This window comes from Oncorhynchus mykiss, chromosome 2, assembly GCF_013265735.2.
Source record: "Oncorhynchus mykiss isolate Arlee chromosome 2, USDA_OmykA_1.1, whole genome shotgun sequence".
NCBI classification, from domain to species: Eukaryota; Metazoa; Chordata; class Actinopteri; order Salmoniformes; family Salmonidae; genus Oncorhynchus; species Oncorhynchus mykiss.
Window position 1 is genome coordinate 87,831,636 of NC_048566.1, and position 26,843 is coordinate 87,858,478.

Consider the following 26,843-nt stretch of genomic DNA (forward strand, 5'->3'; position numbering starts at 1 on the left):
TAGTGTGTTCTAAAATATGGAGTATGTCTAGATTCTTCATTTATTCAATATTACAAATATCAATATCACAAAACTACCCTTCTTGATTTAGCTTATTTCTGACATTTTGTTTGCAACAATATACTCTTCAAACAGGTCAAATTTCCAGAGTGACTCTCTGGTACTTTTAATGATTTTATACACAGATATTGACATTATAGGTCATTAACCAATCACAGCACTCCTTTAGGATTGCACATTCTGCAAGTCACAAGCAGAGGGAGTTCCCGTTTTCCATTCACTGTATTGGTGGTGTTCATAAAATAGATCATACCTTCCGAATTAGCAGAGAGCCCACTCTGGAAATGTGATGTACTTGTAGAGTATATTATTCCAAACAATATGTCTTAAAACTAGCTAAATTAATAGGGGTCATTTTGAGATATTAATATGAATATGTTTCATGTGGAATAAATTCATGTGAAATGTTTATATTTCAGAATCAAGACGTACTCCATGTTTAAGAACATAAGGAGTATAATGACATCAAGATGTTGCCTGTATCATGCACGGTTTACAGATCATAGGGACTAACAGGAGGCATGTATAGGTCCACGTTCATCATGATAAAACAAATAAAGAAATGGTGGTACAAATGTTAAAAACATGTCAAAAATCCTTCCTCCGAATGAAGTTTCTATGTGAGAATTGCCAGAACAATCTGGGTTACCAAAAATATTTTCTGCTCCTACTGGCGTGGAATCGCCCAAAAACGGATTCTGTGTTTTGACTTGGGCTCATTCAGTGTACTGATGGAGTCACGGGACAGAGGGGGACAGGTTTGATAAAACCCACGTGTAAAAAAAAAAAAAACGAATGGTAGAACCTCTCTGAACAACTAAATGATGATTGATATGATTTTCTCTTCATTGCACAAACTTTCAAAATGAAGACACATGATGGACTATACCACATAGTGAATTTGGAGAGCAATGAAGTAGATTCACATTTTTCCTGCAAAAGCACACATGCAGACTGAAGCCATGCCATTGATTTGCAGCTTGACGTTGTTGTCCCACTTTGATGGATAATTGTGTGCTGTGGGCTAAAGGTTCATGAAGCCCACTATCTCCCTAGTGGGTTAGGCTCTGCTTGATATTCTGTCTTCATTCCCAGAACGTTTGGACACCAACACATTACAAACTGCAAATATGTGCAGTGGAGTAGTGGAGCCAAAGATTTCAACTCAACGCATTTACCACGTCCTTTAGCACAAGCTATTCATAAACCAAATAATTCTAAGAATATTTATCTCAGTAGTTGCGCATGCGTGCCACATCTTTGGTCAGAAAAGGAAAGACCGAACAATTGGCCTTACAGCGCCATGCGTGAATCTCCCAATTTAGCAACGCTTTAAATCATTTATGTCACATTCAAAACAACCCAGTGACATTTAATGTTTACCAACAGTTTTACAAACCTTGAAGCACTGCACTCTGAAATGTAAATACAGTAAGCAGACACTATGCTAATAGAAACAGGCCTTGTTTCTGGGAGAGAAGTCCTATCCTACTATCCTATTTGTACTAATCATGTGTATCTCTGACCTTGTCCTACAACATAAGCTGGAGCTAGTGCTCCTCGTTTCCCATCCAAAAATATGCCTTAGTACATCTGTCTCTCTGGGGGGAGTGATGATGGAATGACGTTGAGAAATAACACTAAAATCAGCCAACTTTCTCTGCTGCTGCATGAGTTGTGGAACGACGGGGTACATGATGAATCTGAAATGTTTAGGGTAGGGGATCTTGTTTATGCTCCTCCACATTATCTCTATGAATCAAAATGGCACCATATTTAATCCAGTAACAACATTACTGATGGCTTGGATTCCACCATGAAACCACTAGCTGGTATGAGATGAGACTGGATGAGAAGACGCCTGGTGGATAAGAATCATTACTATGCATTTGAAAGGAACAGGGATGTATAGAATGGCCCATTGATCATAGACGGTGAGCCCTGGTGAGACCCCTCCATCCCATTGATTTCCCCGAGGCACTGCCAACAAAGGAGGGATGTCCTCTCCCAAGCACAGACACATGCATTTACTGACAATAACACTCAGTCAATACCTGGTGGTGATAACTGCCCTCCCTCCGATAGGACGTCTAAATAAGAAGACAATTAAAGGGACATTTAGCTGAGGATTCGATTCCAGCACATTAACCATCTGGATTCTCATTTCGGCCCCATAATGCTCATTGAGCATCCATCACCATTGGCTATAAGTAATTGAGCGAACACAAGATAAAGTGCCAAGACTTGCCCAGATGTGACATTTCTTTGAATTGCACATTAAGATGTTAAGAGATATGTAAAGTTCACCTTAGAGCGTGTTTTGAAGCTCCTGAAAGCGCCCGTCTTGAAGATGACCCTGTTCCTCTTGCACAGGATGGCGGTGACCATGACAACAACAACCATCACCAGGGCAACAGGCGTCAGCACGGCCATGATCCACAGATTGGCCGGCGGGACCTTTACCACAGCTGTCGGAAATCATGGAGATAAAATAGATACACCACCCACCCACACCATCTATCAATATGTGTTATTGTTTGCAATCATTATGTCATTATTGAGGCACTTAGCTATTCAACAGTCTATGAGACAGATACACTGAGTAGACAAAACATTAAGGACACCTTCCTAATATTGAGTTGCAGCCCCCCACCTTGGACTCTACAAGGTGTCAAAAGCTTTCCACAGTGAAGCTGGCCCATGTTGACAAGTTGGCTGGATGTCCTTTCAGTGGTGGACCATTATTAATACAAACGGAAAACTGAAGATTCACCCTCTGAATGGCACTCATACTGTACACCATCCATGTCTCAATTGTCTCAAGACTTAAAAATCCTTCTTTAACCTGTCTCCTCCATTTCATCTACACTGATTGAAGTGGATTTAACAAGTGATATCAATAAGGGATCATAGCTTTCACCTGGTCAGTCTATGTCATGGAAAGAGCAGGTGTTCTTAATGTTTTGTACACTCACTGTATATGTGTTTCAGTTTGAGCAAAACAAAAATATACTGCAATTACTTGTGTGCATCCATCTGTGTGACTGACTGAAAAGTTAGTTCTATACACGTCATCTAAGATAATAATGTTACAGCTGTTTGGTAAAGATGTGGAGATAACCTACGATCGGCTTGGCGCTGGATAAAGTATCCCAGGGTTAGAGCCATGGTTTGGGAATCCAAGGTACTGAGAGTCTTGGCTGCAGTGGTGCCAGTTATGGGGGCACCGTTCAGTTGGGCATAGTAGGTCATTTCGGCAGGATTCTTTGGCCCAGGGAGCCGACGAATACCAACCATCTAAACAAGAACAACACAAATTGGTGGATTCAGTGCTGTCATATTGCATAAAAGAGCTATTACAATAATAAGACTGATGTTATCTGAAGGGGCAAACACTTGAAAATAACAGCACTCCGGGACCACACGTGGGATTAATATGAATCAGTGGAAATAATCTGATTTTATTATAGATCAAATGTTTTATGTCCATAATACATCATAACGGTTTAATCAAGGGCTGTGATTAAAGCTTGCCATAAAGAAGGGGGGTGTTAAATGGAAGAGATCAACATCCATTACATGAGCTCTCTCCCCCTCATAAAAACGGATCATCTGTGACTTTACATAAAACAATTCATCTGTGGCAAAACATAAACGAGAGAATAGAAATTCTGTGGGTCTTCAAAAAATTGTGAAACTCTGGCAAGTCAACATAAAACAGAGGTTGTTTATCGGTGAGTGAGCATAAAACCTGTGTGTGTGCCCACCTCACCTGGACGGTGTAGTCCCCAACAGTGGTGGCCCTTCTAAAGCGGCTCCCCTGGCTCCCCTGACGCCCAGCCACCAAAAACAGCTCAGCCAGCCGCTGCTCCATTAAACTAGCAAAGCTCTGATAATTCCTCTCCAGAGATGAGCTGTCAACATCCTGAATTACTGCAGAGCAGTGGAGTACACAGAGAGAGAGAGAGAGAGAGAGAGAGGTAAGAGGACAAGAGAGGAGATGAAGAGGTGGGATAGGGACAGTGGAGGACAAAGAGGTATGGTTATTCATCCCTCAATTTAAAACCTGTAAGTCCCATTATATTGTCAGGCTGACCTTGGCACACTGTGGTCTCATCATGACAGTAGCAGAAAGGTACAGGGAAAGGCTAAAGCTAATTTAGAGATCTCTCACAAAAGAAAGCCTCCTTCACACTGAGCTCTGATCCGATGTGATCTTTCAGAAGCAGATGTCCGGAATCTCTAAATAATGCAGCAATAGCATTCAGAGGGGAAAGAGGAGCTCAGATATGTTGGGGGAAAACTGTACACAACACACAGCATTAGAGCAAAGCATTAACTAACTAGCAGTTAGTGAAAATCAATTACACGTTTAATTACCTGTGATCACCCAGTAGTGCTTGGTGGCAGTGGATGTATTGAGGTTGTGGTATTCTAGTGCTGTGGAGGAAGAGGGGGGAGAGAGATGGAGACAGAGTGAACAAATATACACACACACACAGAGAGAGACAGAGACAGCGAGAGAGAGAGATAGAGGGTGCCAGGCTGCATGCCTGATAAATTCCACATTTTCTGTCCTATTATGCAGCTGGCTGGAGGCCAGCAGGGATGTTGCCTCTGACTTTGCAGTGGCACCTTATCCCTCATAACTCTGTTTGACACTCTGTAATCATGTACGAACGAGCCTTGAATAATAAATGGTAAAGGATTCATTTGGATCCTGAGGTAGTGTGTAAATATAAATAGAATGTTATCTGATCTTCCCTTCATGCTAAAATTACCCATTATGTGAAGTAAAACACCCAGAAGGTGATGCAAATGATTGAAGTTGAGCATGAAGTAAACTAGTCAGTCTCCTCTCTGCACAACAACAAGATACTGGATGACAGTAAATGCAAGCAGCCATAACATCTCCTTTGTAAATGAGTTCAACATCTGATTATCAGTACTCTGCAGGTATATTGAAATCAAGACAGCATACATTTTCATGTTCAGAACGCACACTCATGAAGTGGATTATTTACGTTGAATTTCATTCAAATTTCAACAATCTTCAGGTTATGGAATTGAAATTGAATAAGACTGTTTGGACTAGAGGTCGACCGATTAATCGGAATGGCCGATTAATTAGGGCCGATTTCAAGTTTTCATAACAATCGGAAATCTGTATTTTTGGACGCCGATTTTGCAGTCTTTTTTTTTTTTTTACACCTTTATTTAACTAGGCAAGTCAGTTAAGAACACATTCTTATTTTCAATGACGGCCTAGGAATGGTGGGTTAACTGCCTTGTTCAGGGGCAGAACGACAGATTTTTACCTTGTCAGCTCTGGGATTCAATCTTGCAACTAGTCCAACACTCTGCCTCTCATTGCACTCCACGAGGAGCCTGCCTGTACCGCGAATGCAGTAGAAGCCAAGGTAAGTTGCTAGCTAGCATTAAACTTATCTTATAAAAAACAATCAATCAATCAATCATAATCACGACTTAACTGCACATGGTTGATGATATTACTAGTTTATCTAGCGTGTCCTGTGTTGCATGTAATCGATGCAACGCAGGGGGATGATTTAACAAAAGCGCATTTGCGAAAAAAGCACAATCGTGGCACGACTATCTAACCATAAACACTGATGACTTTCTTAAAATCAATACACAGAAGTATATATTTTTAAACCTGCATATTTAGCTAAAAGAAATCCAGGTTAGCAGGCAATATTAACCAGGTGAAATTGTGTCACTTCTCTTGCGTTCACTGCACGCAGAGTCAGTGTATATGCAACAGTTTGGGCAGCCTGGCTCATTGCGAACTAATTTGCCAGAATTTTACGTAATTATGACATAACATTGAAGGTTGTACAATGTAACAAGCATATTTAGACTTAGGGATGCCACCCGTTAGATAAAATACCAAACTGTTCCGTATTTCACTGAAATAATAAACGTTTTGTTTTCGAAATTATAGTTTCCGGATTCGACCATATTAATGACCCAAGGCTTGTATTTCTGTGTGTTATTATGTTATAACTAAGTCTATGATTTGATAGAGCAGTCTGACTGAGCGATGGTAGGCAGCAGCAGGCTCGTAAGCATTCATTCAAACAGCACTTTCGTGCGTTTTGCCAGCAGCTCTTCGCAAGCACAGCGCTGTTTATGCCTTCAAGCCTATCAGTCTAATGGCTGGTGTAACCGATGTGAAATGGCTAGCTAGTTAGCGAGGTGTGCGCTAATAGCGTTTCAAACGTCACTCGCTCTGAGACTCCCCAACACTTTGTTTTTGCATTATTTAAACCAAATTGAACATGTTTCATTATTTATTTGAGGCTAAATTGATTTTTATTGATGTATTATATTAAGTTAAAATAAGTGTTCATTCAGTATTGTTGTAATTGTCATTTTTACAAATGAAAAAATATTAAAAACTAGTCTGATTAATCGGTATCGGCTTTTTTTGGCCCTCCAATAATCGGTATCGGTGTTGAAAAATCATAATCGGTCGACCTCTAGTTTGGACTGTTGGAATTATAATTTAAATGTAAAAACATATATAAAAATTTGGAATTTAATTGGAATTCAATATTTGTACATTTCCCAGTTAATGGAATTAATGCACTTGGTTTAAAAATGGACCGCAGGATTAGTTTTAAATAATTTCAATTTGTATTTCTATATTTCCAGTATAGCTAGATACAGTGCCTTGCGAAAGTATTCGGCCCCCTTGAACTTTGCGACCTTTTGCCACATTTCAGGCTTCAAACATAAAGATATAAAACTGTATTTTTTTGTGAAGAATCAACAACAAGTGGGACACAATCATGAAGTGGAACGACATTTATTGGATATTTCAAACTTTTTTAACAAATCAAAAACTGAAAAATTGGGCGTGCAAAATTATTCAGCCCCCTTAAGTTAATACTTTGTAGCGCCACCTTTTGCTGCGATTACAGCTGTAAGTCGCTTGGGGTATGTCTCTATCAGTTTTGCACATTGAGAGACTGAATTTTTTTCCCATTCCTCCTTGCAAAACAGCTTGAGCTCAGTGAGGTTGGATGGAGAGCATTTGTGAACAGCAGTTTTCAGTTCTTTCCACAGATTCTCGATTGGATTCAGGTCTGGACTTTGACTTGGCCATTCTAACACCTGGATATGTTTATTTTTGAACCATTCCATTGTAGATTTTGCTTTATGTTTTGGATTATTGTCTTGTTGGAAGACAAATCTCCGTCCCAGTCTCAGGTCTTTTGCAGACTCCATCAGGTTTTCTTCCAGAGTGGTCCTGTATTTGGTTCCATCCATCTTCCCATCAATTTTAACCATCTTCCCTGTCCGTGCTGAAGAAAAGCAGGCCCAAACCATGATGCTGCCACCACCATGTTTGACAGTGGTGAGGGTGTGTTCAGGGTGATGAGCTGTGTTGCTTTTACGCCAAACAAAACGTTTTGCATTGTTGCCAAAAAGTTCAATTTTGGTTTCATCTGACCAAAGCACCTTCTTCCACATGTTTGGTGTGTCTCCCAGGTGGCTTGTGGCAAACTTTAACCAACAATTTTTATGGATATCTTTAAGAAATGGCTTTCTTCTTGCCACTCTTCCATAAAGGCCAGATTTGTGCAATATACGACTGATTGTTGTCCTATGGACAGAGTCTCCCACCTCAGCTGTAGATCTCTGCAGTTCATCCAGAGTGATCATGGGCCTCTTGGCTGCATCTCTGATCAGTCTTCTCCTTGTATGAGCTGAAAGTTTAGAGGGACGGCCAGGTCTTGGTAGATTTGCAGTGGTCTGATACTCCTTCCATTTCAATATTATCGCTTGCACAGTGCTCCTTGGGATGTTTAAAGCTTGGGAAATATTTTTGTATCCAAATCCGGCTTTAAACTTCTTCACAACAGTATCTCGGACCTGCCTGGTGTGTTCCTTGTTCTTCATGATGCTCTCTGCGCTTTTAACGGACCTCTGAGACTATCACAGTGCAGGTGCATTTATACGGAGACTTGATTACACACAGGTGGATTGTATTTATCATCATTAGTCATTTAGGTCAACATTGGATCATTCAGAGATCCTCACTGAACTTCTGGAGAGAGTGTGCTGCACTGAAAGTAAAGGGGCTGAATAATTTTGCACGCCCAATTTTTCAGTTTTTGATTTGTTAAAAAAGTTTGAAATATCCAATAAATGTTGTTCCACTTCATGATTGTGTCCCACTTGTTGTTGATTCTTCACAAAAAAATACAGTTTTATATCTTTATCTTTGAAGCCTGAAATGCGGCAAAAGGTCGCAAAGTTCAAGGGGGCCGAATACTTTCGCAAGGCACTGTAGTCTGAACAGCGACATGGACAGCCAGAAAAGCCAGAAAAGAGGCAATTCAATTAGATTGGAATTTGAGGAATTGTTGGAGATAATATTGAACATGGAATTGAAATCTTGGAATTGAACTAACATTAGAATTGAGACTAATTGAATTATCTCTGAATTAAAATACTGACCTGGAATTTGAGTTGAATTAAATGGAATTTACAGGTAGAGGGAATTGATTTATAATTTAATTTGTGGAATTAACCTCAACCCTGGCTATCGTTGAAGGATATGACATCAATATTCATGTATCAGAAAATAAATAAATAAATACATTCGGAGAAAAAGCCAGGCAAAACATGCCACTCAAACCCTTCCCATGATGCAGTGGGGCACTTACGCTCAGCAATAACAAGGGGCGGGAAGAAGAGGAAGTAGCCCACCAACTCTGCGGTCAGCTGATTCAGGAGACCGCTGGAGACGGTTCCATTCAGGATCGCGGCCTGGTTCTTGACCACATAGACCAGAGATACGGCAGGAGAGCCAATCGCTTGGGAGGTGCTCTGGATCTGAACAAACACAGACGAAACCAGACATGTTGAAGTAAATACAACACTCTAAACAACTATGCTAATTGTGTGTGATTGAATATGATCCCAAGTCATAAATGTACCTCAACAGAAAGCCCGCTGTAAGATTCCATCACTTTGTCCTGAGCTTCCTCAAACGCATTCTCCAGCCGTTGTTCCATCATCTGAACAAAACTGCAGGAGTTGATGCTGTCCGCTGGACCTACGAACCTGAGAACTAAAAACAGCAGAGCACCAATCAATATACCAGCACAGCACATTCAGTTACAGTACACAACAGCACAGTACAACATTGTCTACAATCATGGTCACATCATCCAGCAGTGTCACTGTGTTGTTCCTGATGCGCCATACCTGTTTTGAGCTGCAGATGGACACTGAGGCTAGGGGCCCAGGGGCCCACAGGGAGCAGAACAGCCATCACCAGAGGACTGTGCTGCCGGATGTCTGCTAGCACTTTGTCAAAACCATAAGCCTTCACTGTCTCCACCACCACAGATGCGATGTAGACCATTTTCCCACTGGCTACATAGTACCCAAGGGTGACATTATGAGGGCTGCAGAGATCCCGTTCAATCTGAGAAGTGAAAACATGTTGTTAATATCTTGATCGCTATCATTAACAGACAATACGATGGCAATGGTCAAGGCTAGTGTCTCTGGTCCTTTGTAGTACCACCCACTCCTCATCAGTCTCTACCAGTATGTGTTAGCTAGCTATCCACAGACACACTAACTATACAGCTGGTGTTTGTGATGTCTCCCGCTGATCACCTCCAGGCTCACTAATAATACATGGGTTCTGATGGGGAGAGGAGAGGAGGCCTTGGATAGAGTAGCAGCCACTGAATCACACCCCAGACAGACTGACAGATAGACAGACAGCACAGGCAGGAAATCAATGGACTTAAACTTGAGTCAGCCATCAGTTAGACAGAGAGAGAGAGAGAGAGAAAGAGAGACCAAGACAGGGAGAGATGAGGACTGAGAGTCAGACAGAAACAGAGAGAAACACGCAGAGAATAAAACACAAGGAGAAACAGAGAGAAACACACAGAGAATACAACACAGGGAGAAACAGAGAGAAACACACAGAGCGAAACAGAGAATAAAACACAGGGAGAAACAGAGAGAGAGAATATGACAGAGACACACAGAATCAGACAAAGAGAATCAGACAGAGAGAATATGACAGACACACAGAATCAGACAGAGAGAAACAGACAGAGAGAAACACACAGGGAGAAACAGAGAGAGAGAGAATATGACAGAGACACACAGAACCAGACAAAGAGAATCAGACAGAGAGAACATGACAGACACACATAATCAGACATAGAGAATCAGACAGAGAGAAACAGACAGAGAGAATATGACAGACACACAGAATCAGACAGAGAATCAGACAGAGAGAATCAGACAGAGAGAATATGACAGACACACAGAATCAGACAGAGAGAAACAGACAGAGAGAATCAGACAGAGAGAAACAGACAGAGAGAAACAGAGAGAGAGAATCAGACAGAGAGAAACAGACAGAGAGAATCAGACAGAGAGAATCAGACAGAGAGAAACAGACAGAGAGAATCAGACAGAGAGAAACAGACAGAGATAATCAGAGAGAATCAGAAAGAGAGAATCAGACAGAGAGAAACAGACAGAGAGAATCAGACAGAGAGAATCAGACAGAGAGAATCAGACAGAGAGAAACAGACAGAGAGAAACAGACAGAGAGAAACAGACAGAGAGAATCAGAGCTGAATAATGGACATTTCCAAAGAGGAAACGCTGGTAATAATGAGTTGTAGTCATTCAGCTGGTAGGGTCCATAAGAGTCTTTCTCTTCACATACTCTTAACAGCCTCTATAATGCAACGCCTATCCACAATTCAAGAGACCATTTATTATCTTATTGAAATCCTTTTATCATTAGTCACTTCAGTCTCTGCTATCACAGTGAGAGATTGGACTCCATGAATAATAGGGCGAAGAGGAGAGGAAGAATAAGTCAACACACTCACTATAGTTCCTTTAGAAGTGGCCATCTCAACATTCGTAACAGCTAGGCAACCTAGCAGTTAAGAGCGTTGGGCCAGTAACCAAAAGGTCGCTGTTTTCGAATCCCTGAGCCGACTAGGTGAAAAAAATTCTGTTGAAGTGCCCTTGAGCAAGGCAGTTCACCCTAATTGCTCCAGGGTCGCCTTTAATAATGGCTGGCCCCTGGCCGTGACTCCACACTCCAAGGGTGTCTCAGGAGGAGTGGTATATGCAAAAATGATAATAATAATAATAATAACTAATACCAAATGCTTTTACAACAGCGCAAAGATGGATGATGCAATATTTGAACGGGACTATGGCACATACTATATTTGATGTACACTATCGTTCAAAAGTTTGGGGTCACTTAGAAATGTCCTTGTTTTTGAAAGAAAAACATTTTTTTTGTCCATTAAAATAACATCAAATTGATCAGAAATACAGTGCAGACATTGTTAATGTTGTATTTGAGAAACAGACGCCTCACAATCCTCAACTGGCAGCTTCATTAAATAGTACCCACAAAACACCAGTCTCAACAGCAACAATGAAGTCCGACTCCGGGATGCTGGTCTTCTAGGCAGAGTTGCAAAGAAAAAGCCATATCTCAGAATGGCCAATAAAAATAAAAGATTAAGATGGGAAAAAGAACACAGACACTGTACAGAGGAACTCTGCCTAGAAGGCCAGCATACGGAGTTGCCTCTTCAGTGTTGACATTCAGACTGGTGTTTTGAGGGTACTATTTGATGAAGCTGCCAGTTGAGGACTTGTGAGGCGTCTGTTTCTCAAACTAGACACTCTAATGTACTTGTCCTCTTGCTCAGTTTTTCACTGGGGCCTCCCACTCCTCTTTCTATTCTGGTTAGAGACAGTTTGTTCTGTCCTGTGAAGGGAGTAGTGCACAGCGTTGTACAGGATCTTCAGTTTCTTGGAAATTTCTCACTTTGGAATAGCCTTCATTTCTCAGAACAAGAATAGACTGACGAGTTTCAGAAGAAAGTTCTTTGTTTCTGGCCATTTTGAGTCTGTAATCGAATCCAGAAACGATGATGCTCCAGATACTCAACTAGTCTAAAAGTGTTTTCTAATGATCAATTAGCCTTTTAAAATGATAAACTTGGATTAGCTAACACAAAGTGCCATTGGAACACAGGGGTGATGGTTGCTGATAATGGGCCTCTGTACGCCTACGTAGATATTCCATAGAAAATATGCCATTTCCAGCTACAATAGTCATTTACAACATGAACAATGTCTACACTGTATTTCTGATCAATTTGATGTTAATTTAAAGGACAAAAAAAATAATTTTCTTTCAAAAACAAGGGCATTTCTAAATGACACCAAACTTTAGAACGGTCGTGTACATGTTGTTCTCCAGGTACAGTACAGCAGTAACAGCATCCGAACACAGAGTACAGTACAATACTGACCTGGACATAAACATTGGTGTCATTGAAGGCCCTCTGTAGAGCATGGGTGAGTCCTTTAGACAGATTCTGCCTCACAATGATATCAAGCCTGTTCCTCCTCAACTGCATAGACAACACTGTGGAGGAAAACACATACATGAGGTGTGTCAGTCTTCTGGATGTGAAGGATGGGACATCCTTTGGAAGGAACCAGAGGACTTTTATTATGGTTGTAAAGATACTGTAACAACTCAAAGAAACAACACAGTGTATGTTAGTAAAAGGTTGTTCAAACTGAGAGCCCATACCTGTTTTGACCCATGTCTTCTCAGTGATGTTACATGGTTGACGTTCCTCTTCAGCACTGATGGGAGGAGATTCCGTTGTGGTTGGTCCCGGGGTGGTTTCTGTGGTGGTGGTGGGGACAGTCAAAGTGGTGGTCGGTGCAGTGGTAGTTGTACTTGTAGTGGGAGCGTTCGTGGTAGTGGGAGCACTTGTGGTTGTCGTCGCCGTGGTGGGTGGGTCAGTTGTGGTTGTCATCAATGTAGTTTCTTGGAAGGTGGTCACTTCCTGTGGGGTCGTAGTGGTCCGGGGTATGGTCGTAACCGCCTCTGTGGTCAAAGCTGTCGTGGTATGGGGTGTCACAGTTGTGGTGGTCACGGTCAGGGGCGTGACGGTTGTGGTGGTCACAGTCGTGAGCTGTAGACTGTCATTGGTCACAGTGTCTGGTGTTGGGTTGGTGTGTGCCGCTGTGGTGGATGGTATAGTGGTGTTGTTGTCAGCCCTTGCAGGTTTAGTGGTGTTCCATGTGTGAGTAGAGAAAGGACTAGTCACATTGTCTGGGAGGGTGGAGTCGCCCTCCCCCAGGGTGGCCAGAGAGGACACTGGGACTGTTGGTAAATCTGGGTTTGCAGGCAAACTGCTGACCGCCTCCTCTGCAATGAGACAACAAACAGCGTTTGAATGATGTCACATCAGGTAATTCATATCAGGTGAATAATGTCCCCATTTTGATGATGTCTCATACTCTGAGGATGATGTCAGACCGGGAGAGGCAGCAGGCACCGGGGAGGTAGACGATGGAGGGGGTGGGGCAGGATGATGTGGAACTGAGCTGGACCAAAATAAAATTAAATGGTGGATTTTGAGGGAATGAATGTGCAGAGCATGATGATGGATAAGGAAACAAAATCTCTAGTCTGTAGACTTTAACCACAGTCAGGAGGCTGTACGTATGATATTTTTATTCTTCTATTAGATGGTGTGGATGACTGTTTGAACATGGGTCCTACCTGAGCTGGTGTTTGAGGTGCTGTTGGCTACAGGGGCTAACGACAAAGGATCTGTTGTTCCTGCTGTTTGATTGTCATTGTTGATTGCTGAGGAGGCATTAGCTAGTACTGATGGTTGCACTGGGGTCTGTGGCTCTTGGTCTGAGCTAGCTAGCAGGGTCAGTACAGAGGAGAACCCTGGCTGCTCTCTGGTGCTCTCTGCTGTCGCCCCTGATGGGTCTGTGGGCACGGCTAGAGCGCCCAGGAGCCAATCCTTCATTGGCGTTGCCCTGGCAGAGAGGTTAGAGGGCACAGCTGGGTCCTGAGGCAAAGCTGCATGTCCTGATGACCCGTTGTAGTGCCCTTCATCTGAAAAACAAAGAGAGAGATGGGACTTAACGAGGGAGGAACGCATTTATTCTCTATTTGACTCATCAATCCCAGAGGCCTGATGATGACGTCTTGACTGTCTCTCATGTTTCTCATCAACATCGGCTCAATCTATAACTACATCTTGAAAATATGAAATATTGTTATTCAAAACGAAGCCTGGCCGTGCCCTCCTGTCAACAACATGAGGGAGGGAGAAACAGACTTCACACCAAGGAGCAGAACATGTGAGGACACAAACACTTCTTAGTCATCCAGGAGTATCATTATGAAACTGTGACAGTGGGAACATTAAGTTCCCACTGTCGCAGGGTAGCCTAGTGGTTAGAGCGGCAGGGTAGCCTAGTGGTTAGAGCGGCAGGGTAGCCTAGTGGTTAGAGCGGCAGGGTAGCCTAGTGGTTAGAGCGGCAGGGTAGCCTAGTGGTTAGAGCGGCAGGGTAGCCTAGTGGTTAGAGCTGCAGGTAGCCTAGTGGTTAGAGCGTTGGACTAGTAACCGAAAGGTTGCAAGTTCAAATACCTGAGCTGACAAGGTACAAATCTGTCATTCTGCCCCTGAACAAGGCAGTTAACCCACTGTTCCTAGGCCGTCATTGAAAATAATAATTTTTTCCTAACTGACTTGCCTAGTTAAATAAAGGTAAAAAAAAAAAAATTAAAGTAGGTCACTTATGTTTTGTTCAGGATAAGCATAGGGAATAGATTTAGATGTTAAGTACATATCTGGGACACACGTAAGCAGCTGCTGTGATTTAAAAACATATCTCAACCTACGAGTGAAAGCTATAGCTTGGGATTCTGTGCTGATACAGTGGTGGTGTTTTCAAAGGCACCTTTCCTCAGTACAAGTGAACGATGAGGATTGGGCAGCTAGCAGGGTTTATTGTCTTCTGGAAGGCAGCCGGTGAAATACTGGCAAATCTCCAGAGCGCATTTGTACAGTACTTCCATTCTGAACTTCCCCCACATTCTCAACTTATTCATCGGAGGATTGTTTCATTTAAAAGGAAGGATTTCCAAATCAGGCGGGCTTTGTACAACCAGGCCTGTGCCTAAATTTCCCAGGATGCAATCCCTCTGTCTCCCATTAACTCTACTCACTGAACTGTTAATCTCAAACAATGGATCTACCAAGAACTAGCAGCAATTAATCCTATAAAAAGCTCTGATAAATCAATAATCAAAAGAACTCCATGAATATATATGACAATGAGCTTGCACATTCTTTATTGCCAACCCTACCAGTAGATATTCATTCTAAAATACCCTATAAGATCAGAAGTGTGAGTGTGACAGCATTTGGTGTCTTCAAGACAGGACAAACTGAAGACCTCTTCCATATCTATCCTAACCCCCACAGAAAGCCACCTGCTCTGACAGGGTGCAACATATGGGGCCCTCCATCAGAAGCACTGAGAGTTCACTGAGAGGTATGAGCCATGGCAGTGGACAGCAATTGGGTTCATTTGACAACACGACTGCTCCAGCCATCCTGGGGTTCATGAAAAAGCTCTGCCCATTCAGAACACTGATCCGTTCGGGCAGGAAACGTGGTGCATCACCATCCTAGGCGCAGGTGGTGAGGAGGGGGCGCTGGGGAAATGTCCAAGTGAAATGAAACCCATTGAGACAATGTGGTGTGCTTTCCATGGAGTGACATCTTTCCAACAGGATGGACAGATACACACTTCCTGAAACTATTCATAGTGTCCATCTGTCTTGCTGGGTTAAATAGTGCATCTACAGTACAGAGTAAATAACACTTTTACAGTGTTTTTCAGGAAGACTACAGGGCCCAAAGGCAACAATTAAATAGTCACCTTAAATGCTGATTAGAGCAATTTATTCCACAAGCAAAACATAGGAAAACATAAGAAACGTGAATATGAAAAATGACAAAATATGTACCATATTGTATTGCATTTAGCGAAGCAACACCAATTTAAGACACATTTATTTTTCAACTAGTCTAAGGAGTATGTTTGGAAATGTTTTATCACAGTAATGTCCTCTTACTTGAAGGCAGATAAGGAAATGTCATCATAAAGTATGGACAGAGGGCATACAGCAGTGGGAGTATGGCTGGCAGATTTGAGCTCTGAGTTATATGAAAGTTCAGCTAATATTTCACTGTTTTGTTTGTCAAACACAACAGAATAACAGAAATGGCTTCCATTTACCCTGACCGGTACTGACCAGACACCTGCTAAGTGAGGTCACACTGCATCTCAGCATGCATCTGTAGACCCAGCATAGAAACAACACTGCTTTCTAAGAGGTGCCATTCCATCTATAGAGGTGCCATTCCATCCATTCCATCTTATATTTACAGTAATTAAATAGTACTGTAATTAGTAGTCATGAAATATTACTAATCAGTAGAATATAAAATGTAAAAGCATTAAACCACATAGGCGACAGTGATTGAAAGACAGTGGCACTGTCTCCCAGGTAAGACATTACCAGAAATGAAGAGCTGAAAACAGACTTATAGGAGCATGGTATTACGTTATCGCAGTAAACCCTTTCCATTTACTGCGCGCTAACTCATATAAATGCAAAACTAAAAGTCAAACCAGAGCCTGAGCTTTGCACAGCTTACGATTAAGGAGGGTATTAAACATTTTTAGAGGGTTGAATGAAGCCAATGACGTGACAGTGCTGCATACAGGCTGGTAAAGACAGCTGTAAAATAGATTCAGAGCAAACAATGTGCCATATTCTGTTTCCTGTGTTGTTGGAGCCCAGGCTCTGTGTGTGACCTATATTGCAGTGGTCACACTCCTGGGTCCTGGGAGAATATGATGGACATACTCTGGCACTTCAGTTGTCACACACTTAAAGCCACAGTCTGCAATATTTCCTAAAGGTCATTTAATGATACATACATTGGTAGTACCCAAAATATTTTTGAAGATTTTTTATAAAAGCATTAGTACAACTGAATTATCATAACACAAAGAATAATAATAATAAGCCTAGTTAAACCACAAACTAACAAGGCGTGGTGTTAATGCAAACCATTGGAGGAGTAAACAAGGTAACTAGCACATTGCAAGTGAAGGATGCTTTCACAATGTGATAAATACAACTTGGTTGTGATGTCACTGATGCAGAAGGTTAGCAGCTCATCTGTGCAGGCATTACTGGGTCCCATGTGACTAGATAAGACAGTCATGTGACCAATTCTCTGGCTCGGGGTAGGTCAGGCAGTCTAGCAAAAACAAAGCGAGAGTGTGACATTCTGAGTCACAACAATTTTAAAATTGGCCACATAAGGACATGCGCAGAGAGTGGAAAATTATGCAGTTGACAATCTGGGCATATTGTGGTGAGGCAGGCAGGCAATGACCAAGAATCATCTCTGTAAGGGGCACTGAGGAGGCTCTTTGGTCTTTCTGCTGCATGCCTTTGATTTGAAGAAGAAAGACAGTCATGTGATGTTGCTGGGGGAGCTCTAGTCTAGCACTGGAGCTCATGAAAAGCAACACAGAAAGGGGACACAGCAAATACCATTACATCACCCTGAATCCACTTTGGCAAACAAACAAACACTGATCCTGCCATGCTCACTTTCCACAACAAACCTGATGGCTTGTGTGACAGTGATAATGAATAACAACAATGGATGGAGCATGGATTTCAACAGGCCTTGTTTATTTTGTATTCTGTCAGGCTCAGTTTGGCTATGTAGCCTTCTCTTCTGGTAAGCGTCACAGCTACCAGGGACTGAAATATTGAGAGTTTTCTAAGCTCCTGCAAGGGAGAGCATGTGAGATTTTCACCTCAGTGCATCCTAAGAAACACCTTTTGATGCACTTGCATTTGCCATGAAGCAGCAGCTTAAAGTCCCAGGGGTGCAGCAGGTAATCACAACCATATTAAAAGTAGATGAGCGTCTTGCTTTTCCAGCACCACCCTCCAAAAGAGCAGTGAGAAAATGTATTTGTCATATCTGAGGAGTCGAAACTGACCTCAGGGGACCAGAAGTAAGACCTAAGCACTGGGAAAGTTTGTTTCACTCTGCATTAGTTGTTGTTGAATTGTTCTCTGTAGCCTACTGATCCAGAGACAGACAATATCATGTCCCATGTCAGCAAGTCAAACATACAAGACCAACACTAAAAGCTCAATGAATTAGTAGCAGCGTATGGCCTTTTGGCAAAACAAGATACTGACATGATTGACCTTAATTACAATTAGTGTTGGGCATATGCCTTAAAGATCATTCAAAAATATATACTTTGTCAACATTTTCATAAAGAAATGTACATAATTCAACAGAAAATGCAAGTGTACATTTGGCTTGCATACAGTAGCCCTAAAACCAAAATTGTAATTATCAGAATATTTTTTCAATCCATTTCTAATAGCTTCTTTCAAATGCAGATGGCGTGTGAGGAATTCACAGTTGTCACTACAATCAACTGTCAGAACTGGCACTAATGTTAGAAATAATTTAGGACACAGTCAGTCACCTGACCTTGTGTAGCTTACGTGTTAAACGCATGCACACACACACACACACACACACACACACTCACATACAGCACACTGGCGGGCATGTATACAAATTGTATTTTTTTTGTATTCTACCCCCCTCCAATTCCGATCTTGTCTCATCACTGCAACTCCCCAACAAGCTCGGGAGGCGAAGGTCGCGTCATGCGTCCTCTGAAACATAGTGACGCCTCTAGCACTGCGAAACAATGCCTTAGACCTCTGCGCCACTCGGGAGGCCCTACATATTTTATTTTTTATGATGAATTCATATCGACTCAAGCGGCCAAACAGTAAATCACGAAGCCCCTAGCTATAGTCTATCCCAGGGAAGCGTGAGCACTTCGATTGATAGACTTTGAACATAAAAGTATGCATTGATTTTTTTATTTAATAAATGCCAAAACTGCTGCACAAACCAATGTGACTCCACAGGTCCAATAACGAACTACTGGCCATGCTTTTTGCCCTTTCTCGTCCCCTGCTGTGGCTCAAAGCTGTTTCATAAGCTACTGTAGTGGGAGATTTGCAGGTGCATATGGCGTGAGCACAGAAGCCATTTCATTATCGTCTCGGGAATCAGAAGCATTCATCTGATAGAGGTCACCCATGATCCTGTGACTCTCATAGGAAACACATTTGTTAAATGGCTCACATGGTCAGTGTCACTGATTCCATGGAATATAGTATTCATTAGATGAGCTAAAAGGCCAGAACTCACTCGGCTCTCCTTTCCCATTACATAATAGACAGTCATACAGTGAGCAGCATCTTTGCAGCTCTCCGCATGTTGAGGATACAAGTGGCTTCTAAACGGACACTAAAGCTGCAAACTAAAATGTAAATGGGGTTGTTCCAGACAGGTTTAGTTTGCGTTAGCATCAAGGTATCCAGCACTATTGCAAAGCCCTCTAATTAAGTAGTGCCAAATAAATAACTACACACAGCTACTGTAAGGTAGTGCTGAAATGAATGAAAGCAGTTATTTCTCCCTCATAGCCTGGTTCCTCTCTAGGTTTCCTCCTAGGTTCTGGCTTATCTAGGGAGTTTTTCCTAGCCACTGCGCTTCTACACCTGCATTGCTTGCTGTTTGGGGTTTTAGGCCGGGTTTCTGTACAGCCCTTTGTGACATCAGCTGATGTAAGAAGGGCTTTATAAATACATTTGATTGATTGATTGATTATTTTTGTCTGTTTCTGTTTCAGTATCTTTCAGTTTGATATTCTGGTCTGCTCAGGTCTACAATGAGGCCAGACAGCCAGCCCTTCTCTTTGGGTTTTTCTTCAGTCAGTACTGAGGCCTCCCAGGACAACACAAATTGAACAACTGCTGCTACACAGCAGGCAGCAACTATCAAGGCCGTCACACAGCAGTCACTGTGAGCGATGACGAAAGGGCGTTCTAATACATTGCGAGTTCAGAACTGCTCAAGGAGACGGAGACATAAATCCATGTGGATATTCGTAATTTAATCTTAAGAAGATTGATTACATTTTCATGAAAGACTTACTGTAAAATCCCTGTTACCTAATGTGTTGGTTTGGGGTCAACGTTATTCCCTGATGACAGAAATTAAATTTAAAAAACATAGCGTTTTGATGGACAATCTCCGGGGACATTAAGCTTGTCATACAGTTTTGAGAAACTTTTATGTGTCCCTATGATAGAATTACAGTGTTAAAAAGGGAACATAAACACACAGTTACTGGACTATGCAGCATAGTAGTAGGCATCTACAGGGTTTCCCAAACTCTGTCCTGGGGCCTCACATGGGTGCACGTTTTGGCTTTTCAAGCTTGATTATTTGAATCAGCTGTGTAGTGCTAGGGCAAAAACCAAGACCCCAGGACCAAGTTTGGAAAACACACACACACATAGTATAATATACTAACATGCATTACATATGCATACAGTATAATGTACTGTGCATATAAAATGAAGTATTCTGCATCAAGGTGTTAGCACGTAATTTTCAAAAAAATAAACAAACTGTGTTTCAAACACTGTCTTGTTCAGATCAATAGATAACCTCCCCCAAAGATCAGGAATAAATAAGTACTAAATAAAGTACTATACCTAAATCGGGATTAGAAATCAAATTAGCCAACAAGCTCATCATACCCACATGCTTTATAGAGGCTTTCCATGCATAATGTATTTAATGTAAAAGGGAAATATCTATTTAAGATCTAGCAATGCATAATTAACTTCCACAGCACAGGCAATCGCCCTAATGAAGCACAGAAGAGTGTATGGGGAAAGGTGCTGTACAGGCCATGTTTTGGCCACTCTCTTAAAAGAGTTCCCAAGCAACCCAACTGTTAATATTTGATTGCAGCATAATCCTAATTGTTGGCATCTTATTATGGGATTGTTTAAGGGGCTAATAAGCAGGACATTACAAAGGGGTCCACATTTTCCCACCATCCTTTGAGCAGCAAATTCTTTATAAAGGATACCAAGGAGAAATCCAACTGGAGCAGCATGCATAAAATACAGAAAAACTGAAAGCCATTATCAGCAGAATGGGAATCCTGGTTAGCATAATTGATCAGTAATTGAAGACAGATTCATTCTTATTGGGCATTCATTGCCTTGTGACCAGCAGCAGCCGTGGTCATAATTAGTGATAAATAAATACACTGGCTTTTCATCTGAATACAACCTACTTAACCAGTAGCATACTCTATGAGCACACCAGAATGCAGCAGCCTGTTCCAAGACCAGTTTGCTGGTGTTGCTAATTAAAGGGTATAGGCCTAGGCATGCATTTTACTCTACCTCAAACATGTCTGTTTGCTGTTGAGCAGTGTGAAATCCTTTCTGCCATAATTTACAAGGAGAAGCATTTAATTTGCATGTACTATTCAAATCACACAGCATTTCAATCTTACACTATTGTCTTAAAGCAGACCAAATTGTAGTTTGTGCTGGTTATTCATATGCTATAGGGCAGGCTATATATTTCCCTGTCAGAAAACAATTAATGTTAGGCAGATCGGTTCCCATGGCAACACAGCATATTTGGCTCCATGTTGACTTAATGCAACAGCTCTGTGGGCTCATTAAAGACAAAACACCTCATCCTCACATCCACAAGTGGATCTGGCCCATGCCCACAGCCAAATGGCAAGGTATTCAAATATGGTTTCATGAATGGAGGAAAAGAGGGATATAATAGCAATCTGATAGGACTTGAAAATATAAAGGCTAAGGCAGGCCTATGGCTGAATCACAATATGTTTTTCCTACTTGAATGTAGAAAAAAAATACACATTGGAAAGCTAAAATGAGGTGAAAACTGCTACCCATGGTCAAATTATAGGCTTAAGCCTTTTAAACACCAGGTCCAAGGCAGAAAAGAAAAACACATATCTCAATAGTGGCATTTTGCTTCGTATGACAACATAATCCATTATTTAAAAATGATGACACGTTATGTTATTTCAAGAAGGTAAGTGACCTCCACAAATGTTGCCATTACTGTCGATCAAATAAGCAAGAAGCGTAATTATAATTGTCCGCGTTGCAGTCTTGACTGCTGAACACAGGCCACTCCAGGCACAAAGGCCACACCAGCGATTCTCTTCCTTCGAAAAACACAAGAGGCTGGGAGGCCACGTTACAAAATCAACAATTATATTGATTTAGCATGTCTAATTGTCTGAATGTGTTTGCTTAAAGCAAAAATAGGCGCAATCAGATTATTGTGCGTAATATTTTATAATGTCCCCTCCACATATACTACATTGCAAATTGCGAAATTCAGTGGTCTCCTAAGAATCTTGATTGTTGTAATAAATCACAATTTCCTATTTTGACAAAAATAACCAGAAGATCTGCTACTTTCTCCACGGTCATTATCCGCGTATGTGCACCGATGGTCATAATATAGGGAAGAGTTCCACCAGAAAAGTGCAACCAATTTGAGATATTTATATAATACAATCCACATCCACCCGCAGGTCATATACAGCCTAACATCTCGATGAAGACCAATTAGTTAGTCCTACCAAGCAAGATAAATACTACTCGAACAGGTTGTCAACAACCAAATAATAAGTCTTACCATCAGCAGCTAGGACAGACTGCATTAAAAGCAAAACCATTCCAACTGATAAAATATATTTAGTCCACATTCGATCCAGTCCCAATGTCTTTCCGTTTTTCTGGAAACATAAGGTGGCTCCCATTCCCACACCTATCCATTCAATCGAGCCAATCGCGGGAGCATTGTTTATTCCGCTGACAATTAAATCATCGAGGCTGTTACGCACATGTTTTGAAGCCATTTGTTTATCCTTGATACATCTAACAGTCTTAATATTGACAAATACATTTGATAAATCCTTCACTGCGGACGATGTTCTCCGAAAGCCTCTCCCCGAGGTTGACAGAAAGCGGCAGCATTGAACCTTGTGTGTGATGCGTCTGGAGGTAACAGTCCATGCACCACGTCGACCTGCTAGCGCGTAATAAGCTATTATTTACGAACAATCTAAGATCCACTCATAACCATAGAAGTACATTTAATGATTCGGACGGAAAACGGCTCCCGTTCAAAACGCAGAAGTGATCAATTATGCTACCTTGTTGGAATATTTACAAGTCGAACCCGTCATTTCATTAGAAAAAATATCACGTCGCGGCGTGACGCCAGAGTTGACTGCAATCTCCTCACGGTAACAGACGACCTCTTGTGGGTATAGACGGCAAACCTAAACCGACCCAAAATAGTTCCTATTTTAATTTATCGTAATTCGATTACCAATTTGATTTGCATTAATATCTGTAAATGTATATTGAGCGTCAAAGGACAGCTTCACCAGCTGGGGGCAGGGTTAGCCAATGGCATCGCATACATTAGTGATGAGACATTGAGATCAGGGTTGAGAACAGCATTACATAAAACTACATGTCATTTTTAAAAAACATTCTGGTTTCGAAATGGCAGCCTACATTAACGTCTGCTACCATTCGGAACACTCCAGGCATCAGCTGAGGAACGTTGTTAAGTAAATCAAATGTGATGTGTGTAGCCTACCCTATGCACATTTTCAGTAAGTTAAAATATCGGTACTGCACTTCCACTTTGTATGCACTGGGTGGTGCTAATGGCTTGGACCCCAGTATCATCAACAACTTAATGTATTGTACTACTCATAAAATACAAGTCACAAACAAGAAGGGTGAAGCAATATTTTTTTTTTATTCAAAGTGAATTTTTACAATAGTACACCATCAATTCTTAAATTTGACACTCCAACAGTCACTAGGAAAACCCGCTTTTTGTGACAAAGTAAATAAGGCTTGGTCACATTGAAATCACTGAGAACTAGAGAGAAATACGACCGCAAACTGTAAGAGACATTACATCCAAAATAATACATTTTCCCAGTTCTCATATTATATTGCACAGTGCAGTTGCTACATGGCAAACTAGTGTAGCATAAAATCAAAAGCATATTAAAATAAAGCCACAAACTACACAATAAAACAGTTAACACTTCCAATTTAGCAATAAAGTCTATATGCTGTGTTTACTACGTGTATTACCCTATCACTTGAAGTGTAATACAACTTATACTAACAGGTGAAATAACTGCAAACAAGATCCAAAGCAATCAAACCAAGTGGAAAGGATTGAAGATTAATGCAGTGGCATATTGGACAATACAAATACCCTGAATTAATTATAATAGCATGACATAACATAATACATTAGTTGCAGTATAGACTTAAAAAGTGACAACTTTGGACCTAATCTGTGTGTATGTGGGTTGTTAAAGCAAATACCAACAAGTGATCAATCAAAACAGATGCTGCTATATGGATGTTTATCATATACAGAATAGAAATATCTGTAGCCATCAAAAACATTGTCATGTCAGCAAAGCCCCCAAAAATTCAACTCCACAAATACATTCACAGTGTATGTAAAGCTTTGCATTTGTCATGTTCAATAAAAAAGAGACAAAACTGTGTTGAGTGTTATATGTATAAAATATTCCCTGACTAAGAATAATTGTCTTTTTATGTTCTGTAGAAAAGCTATATAGATTCAGACCATATGGTTAGGGTTGAGCATTGGGATTGAGTGATCTGAAGGTAACAGCCAGCACCCAGAAGAGCTCCTCAGAAAGGAGAATGCATTGTGTTTGTCAGCTCTACTAAATTGTACACTTGAGTCCAAAAGCAGAGTGCTTTCTCACTTCGTAGCAAATGTGAGAAACATGAGGATTTGAACAGGCTGCAGAAGTCCTGATAAAACATGAGGATGCATAATCCTAACATCCTACCACTCTGGTGGGAAATACTCCGCTCTGTTGAGGAGCGTCCACATTTCACTCTACTGCCACACTTGACTCTGCAGGAGAGGGACTGGCTAGGGGCCATGGAGTTATCAACCAACAGTTCTCTTGACCAAAATTTGAAAAGGCACTAGTTGTAGACACTGTCAGAGTGAGAAAAATGCTATTTGTGTGTCTGGAGTTGGGGGGCTAGTGAGTAAACATATTCAATCTTTCACAGTCCACAATGTATTGAAAGACTACAAAAGGGCTAGCAAGATTAGAAAATATAATCTGTCATCATTTGACAGTTGCCCTTGTTTGGATTAATGAGTTATGACAGAAAAATGTTTAATAATTCACACCCATCTGCCTCAAATCGATCCATTATGAATAGATAAGAATAATCTGTAGAAAATCTTTCACAATTCACTTTAGATACAAAAAAAATAATTAGTCTTAATTAAAATAGATGGCTAGAAAAATCAATATTAGTCAAGCACTTCATTGACCACGGCAATTTCATGAAAACTGTGTGGGATTTTGCCACAACCCAAACCCGATGAGCTTATTGAAAGTTTAACAAGTGCTTACTGATGCGTTTCATAACAAATATTACACCCGTGAAGGCATCTCTACAACCCAATGTAAAGGTGGGGACCAAATAGAGGTGTTGCAGTAAATATATCTGCATGGTAATATAGAACTGTCATTCAATAATGTGAATCATCTTTAGGCTTTTCAGGATGTTAACAGATCAGTAACTAAAATCGATAAGCAAAATTGTCAACACAACTACTGTATGCAATGAACCCAACCTATGATTACAAATATAAAATACTGATGCTATATGCACACAAAAACAAAAAAAACACTTAATTCCATTACTTGTAATACAGTAGTTCCAATCACACTTCAAACATCAAAGCAAATATACAGAGGCACTAACAAGTCCTTATGCCAGTCACTATACTCAAATAAAACCCACTTCTAATATATGGTAATTAGAACTATACAAAAGTAAGAATGCATAGTAAGAACTAAGATAATCCCCTAAATTCACAGCTATTTTGAAGTGGTAATCAGTACATAGCAGCTCATCTATGATGCATTCAAGATATATGATATAACTTGCCCAAAATGCTTAAAACAAACCTTTTTAAAATATATTTTTTCTCAATATATTCCATCTTCATGACTACATATACTTGAAGACAACGGGAAAAGAAAGAGTAGCTACCTTGCTTGGGGTGAATTACAGTCTTTGGTGCTGAAAAAGCATTTTCATTTGTAAGTAAGAAAAAACAAAAACCTAATTCACACACTAGCAATTAAAAACAATTCACACAAAATGATATTTCCTCCCTGACAGAATGTATAAAATAAGCAGTTGACACATTAACAAACCTCAACAAATGGAACAATAAAATAAAGTATAAGTCTAATGCGGAAATTGCACTTAACCAATACACCTTGTCAAGCACTACATAGTCCAGCAATGATACACTAAGTTAATAGACGGTATATCAAAACACTACAGTTTTCTGAAGATATATGAGATCATACAAAGAATCAACCAACTATTTGCATGTTTGTTTATAGTCAATGCCATGCCCCACATCGGTATTACGCTAAGAAAAAGGCTGTAAATACAATAACGCAGAAAACCAGCGGCTATATGTAGATTGTATTGCAGTTCCAATAAACAGTGTCAATACTGTTAGTAATTAAGTACTTAGTGACTAGAAATTGATGATCAAATGTTAAATAATTCACCTTTTGTTTGTACATTAGTTCATTCAGGAAAAGTCCAAAACCAAATAAACATTTGCCTAAATCATAAAATAAGCTTAAAGCTGCTTCTTTTTGGGCTACCGGACAAAATTCACATATATAGAAATGTGTGTTCTAGATCTGTCCTTCTCATTGAAAGCAAGTCTAAGAATCAGTAGCTATGTGCGCTATTTCTATGCTTCCCATTCTTAAGTTTA

At 40.8% G+C, this 26,843-nt stretch overlaps 1 protein-coding gene across 4 annotated transcripts in view; it reads right to left on the reverse strand.

The window, feature by feature from the left end:
- Positions 1–23,224, reverse strand: part of kiaa1549la (KIAA1549-like a) — a 52,798-nt gene extending 29,574 nt beyond the window's left edge. For 2 of the 4 annotated variants that reach the window (XM_021575632.2, XM_021575622.2), the window contains exons 1-12: positions 22,632–23,223; positions 13,697–14,044; positions 12,713–13,339; positions 12,426–12,541; positions 9,304–9,526; positions 9,033–9,166; positions 8,760–8,928; positions 4,441–4,500; positions 3,833–3,993; positions 3,186–3,357; positions 2,368–2,528; positions 2,115–2,150 (exon numbers count right to left, since the gene is read on the reverse strand). In XM_021575632.2, the coding sequence (XP_021431307.2) occupies positions 2,115–2,150; positions 2,368–2,528; positions 3,186–3,357; positions 3,833–3,993; positions 4,441–4,500; positions 8,760–8,928; positions 9,033–9,166; positions 9,304–9,526; positions 12,426–12,541; positions 12,713–13,339; positions 13,697–14,044; positions 22,632–22,854 (2,430 nt within the window). In that variant the 5' untranslated portion in view covers positions 22,855–23,223. Of the gene's footprint in view, positions 1–2,114; positions 2,151–2,367; positions 2,529–3,185; positions 3,358–3,832; positions 3,994–4,440; positions 4,501–8,759; positions 8,929–9,032; positions 9,167–9,303; positions 9,527–12,425; positions 12,542–12,712; positions 13,340–13,696; positions 14,045–22,631 lie in introns of all 4 variants that reach the window. The other 2 variants (XM_036958314.1, XM_021575642.2) reach the window with 2 other exon arrangements.
- Positions 23,225–26,843: the final 3,619 nt, after the last annotated feature.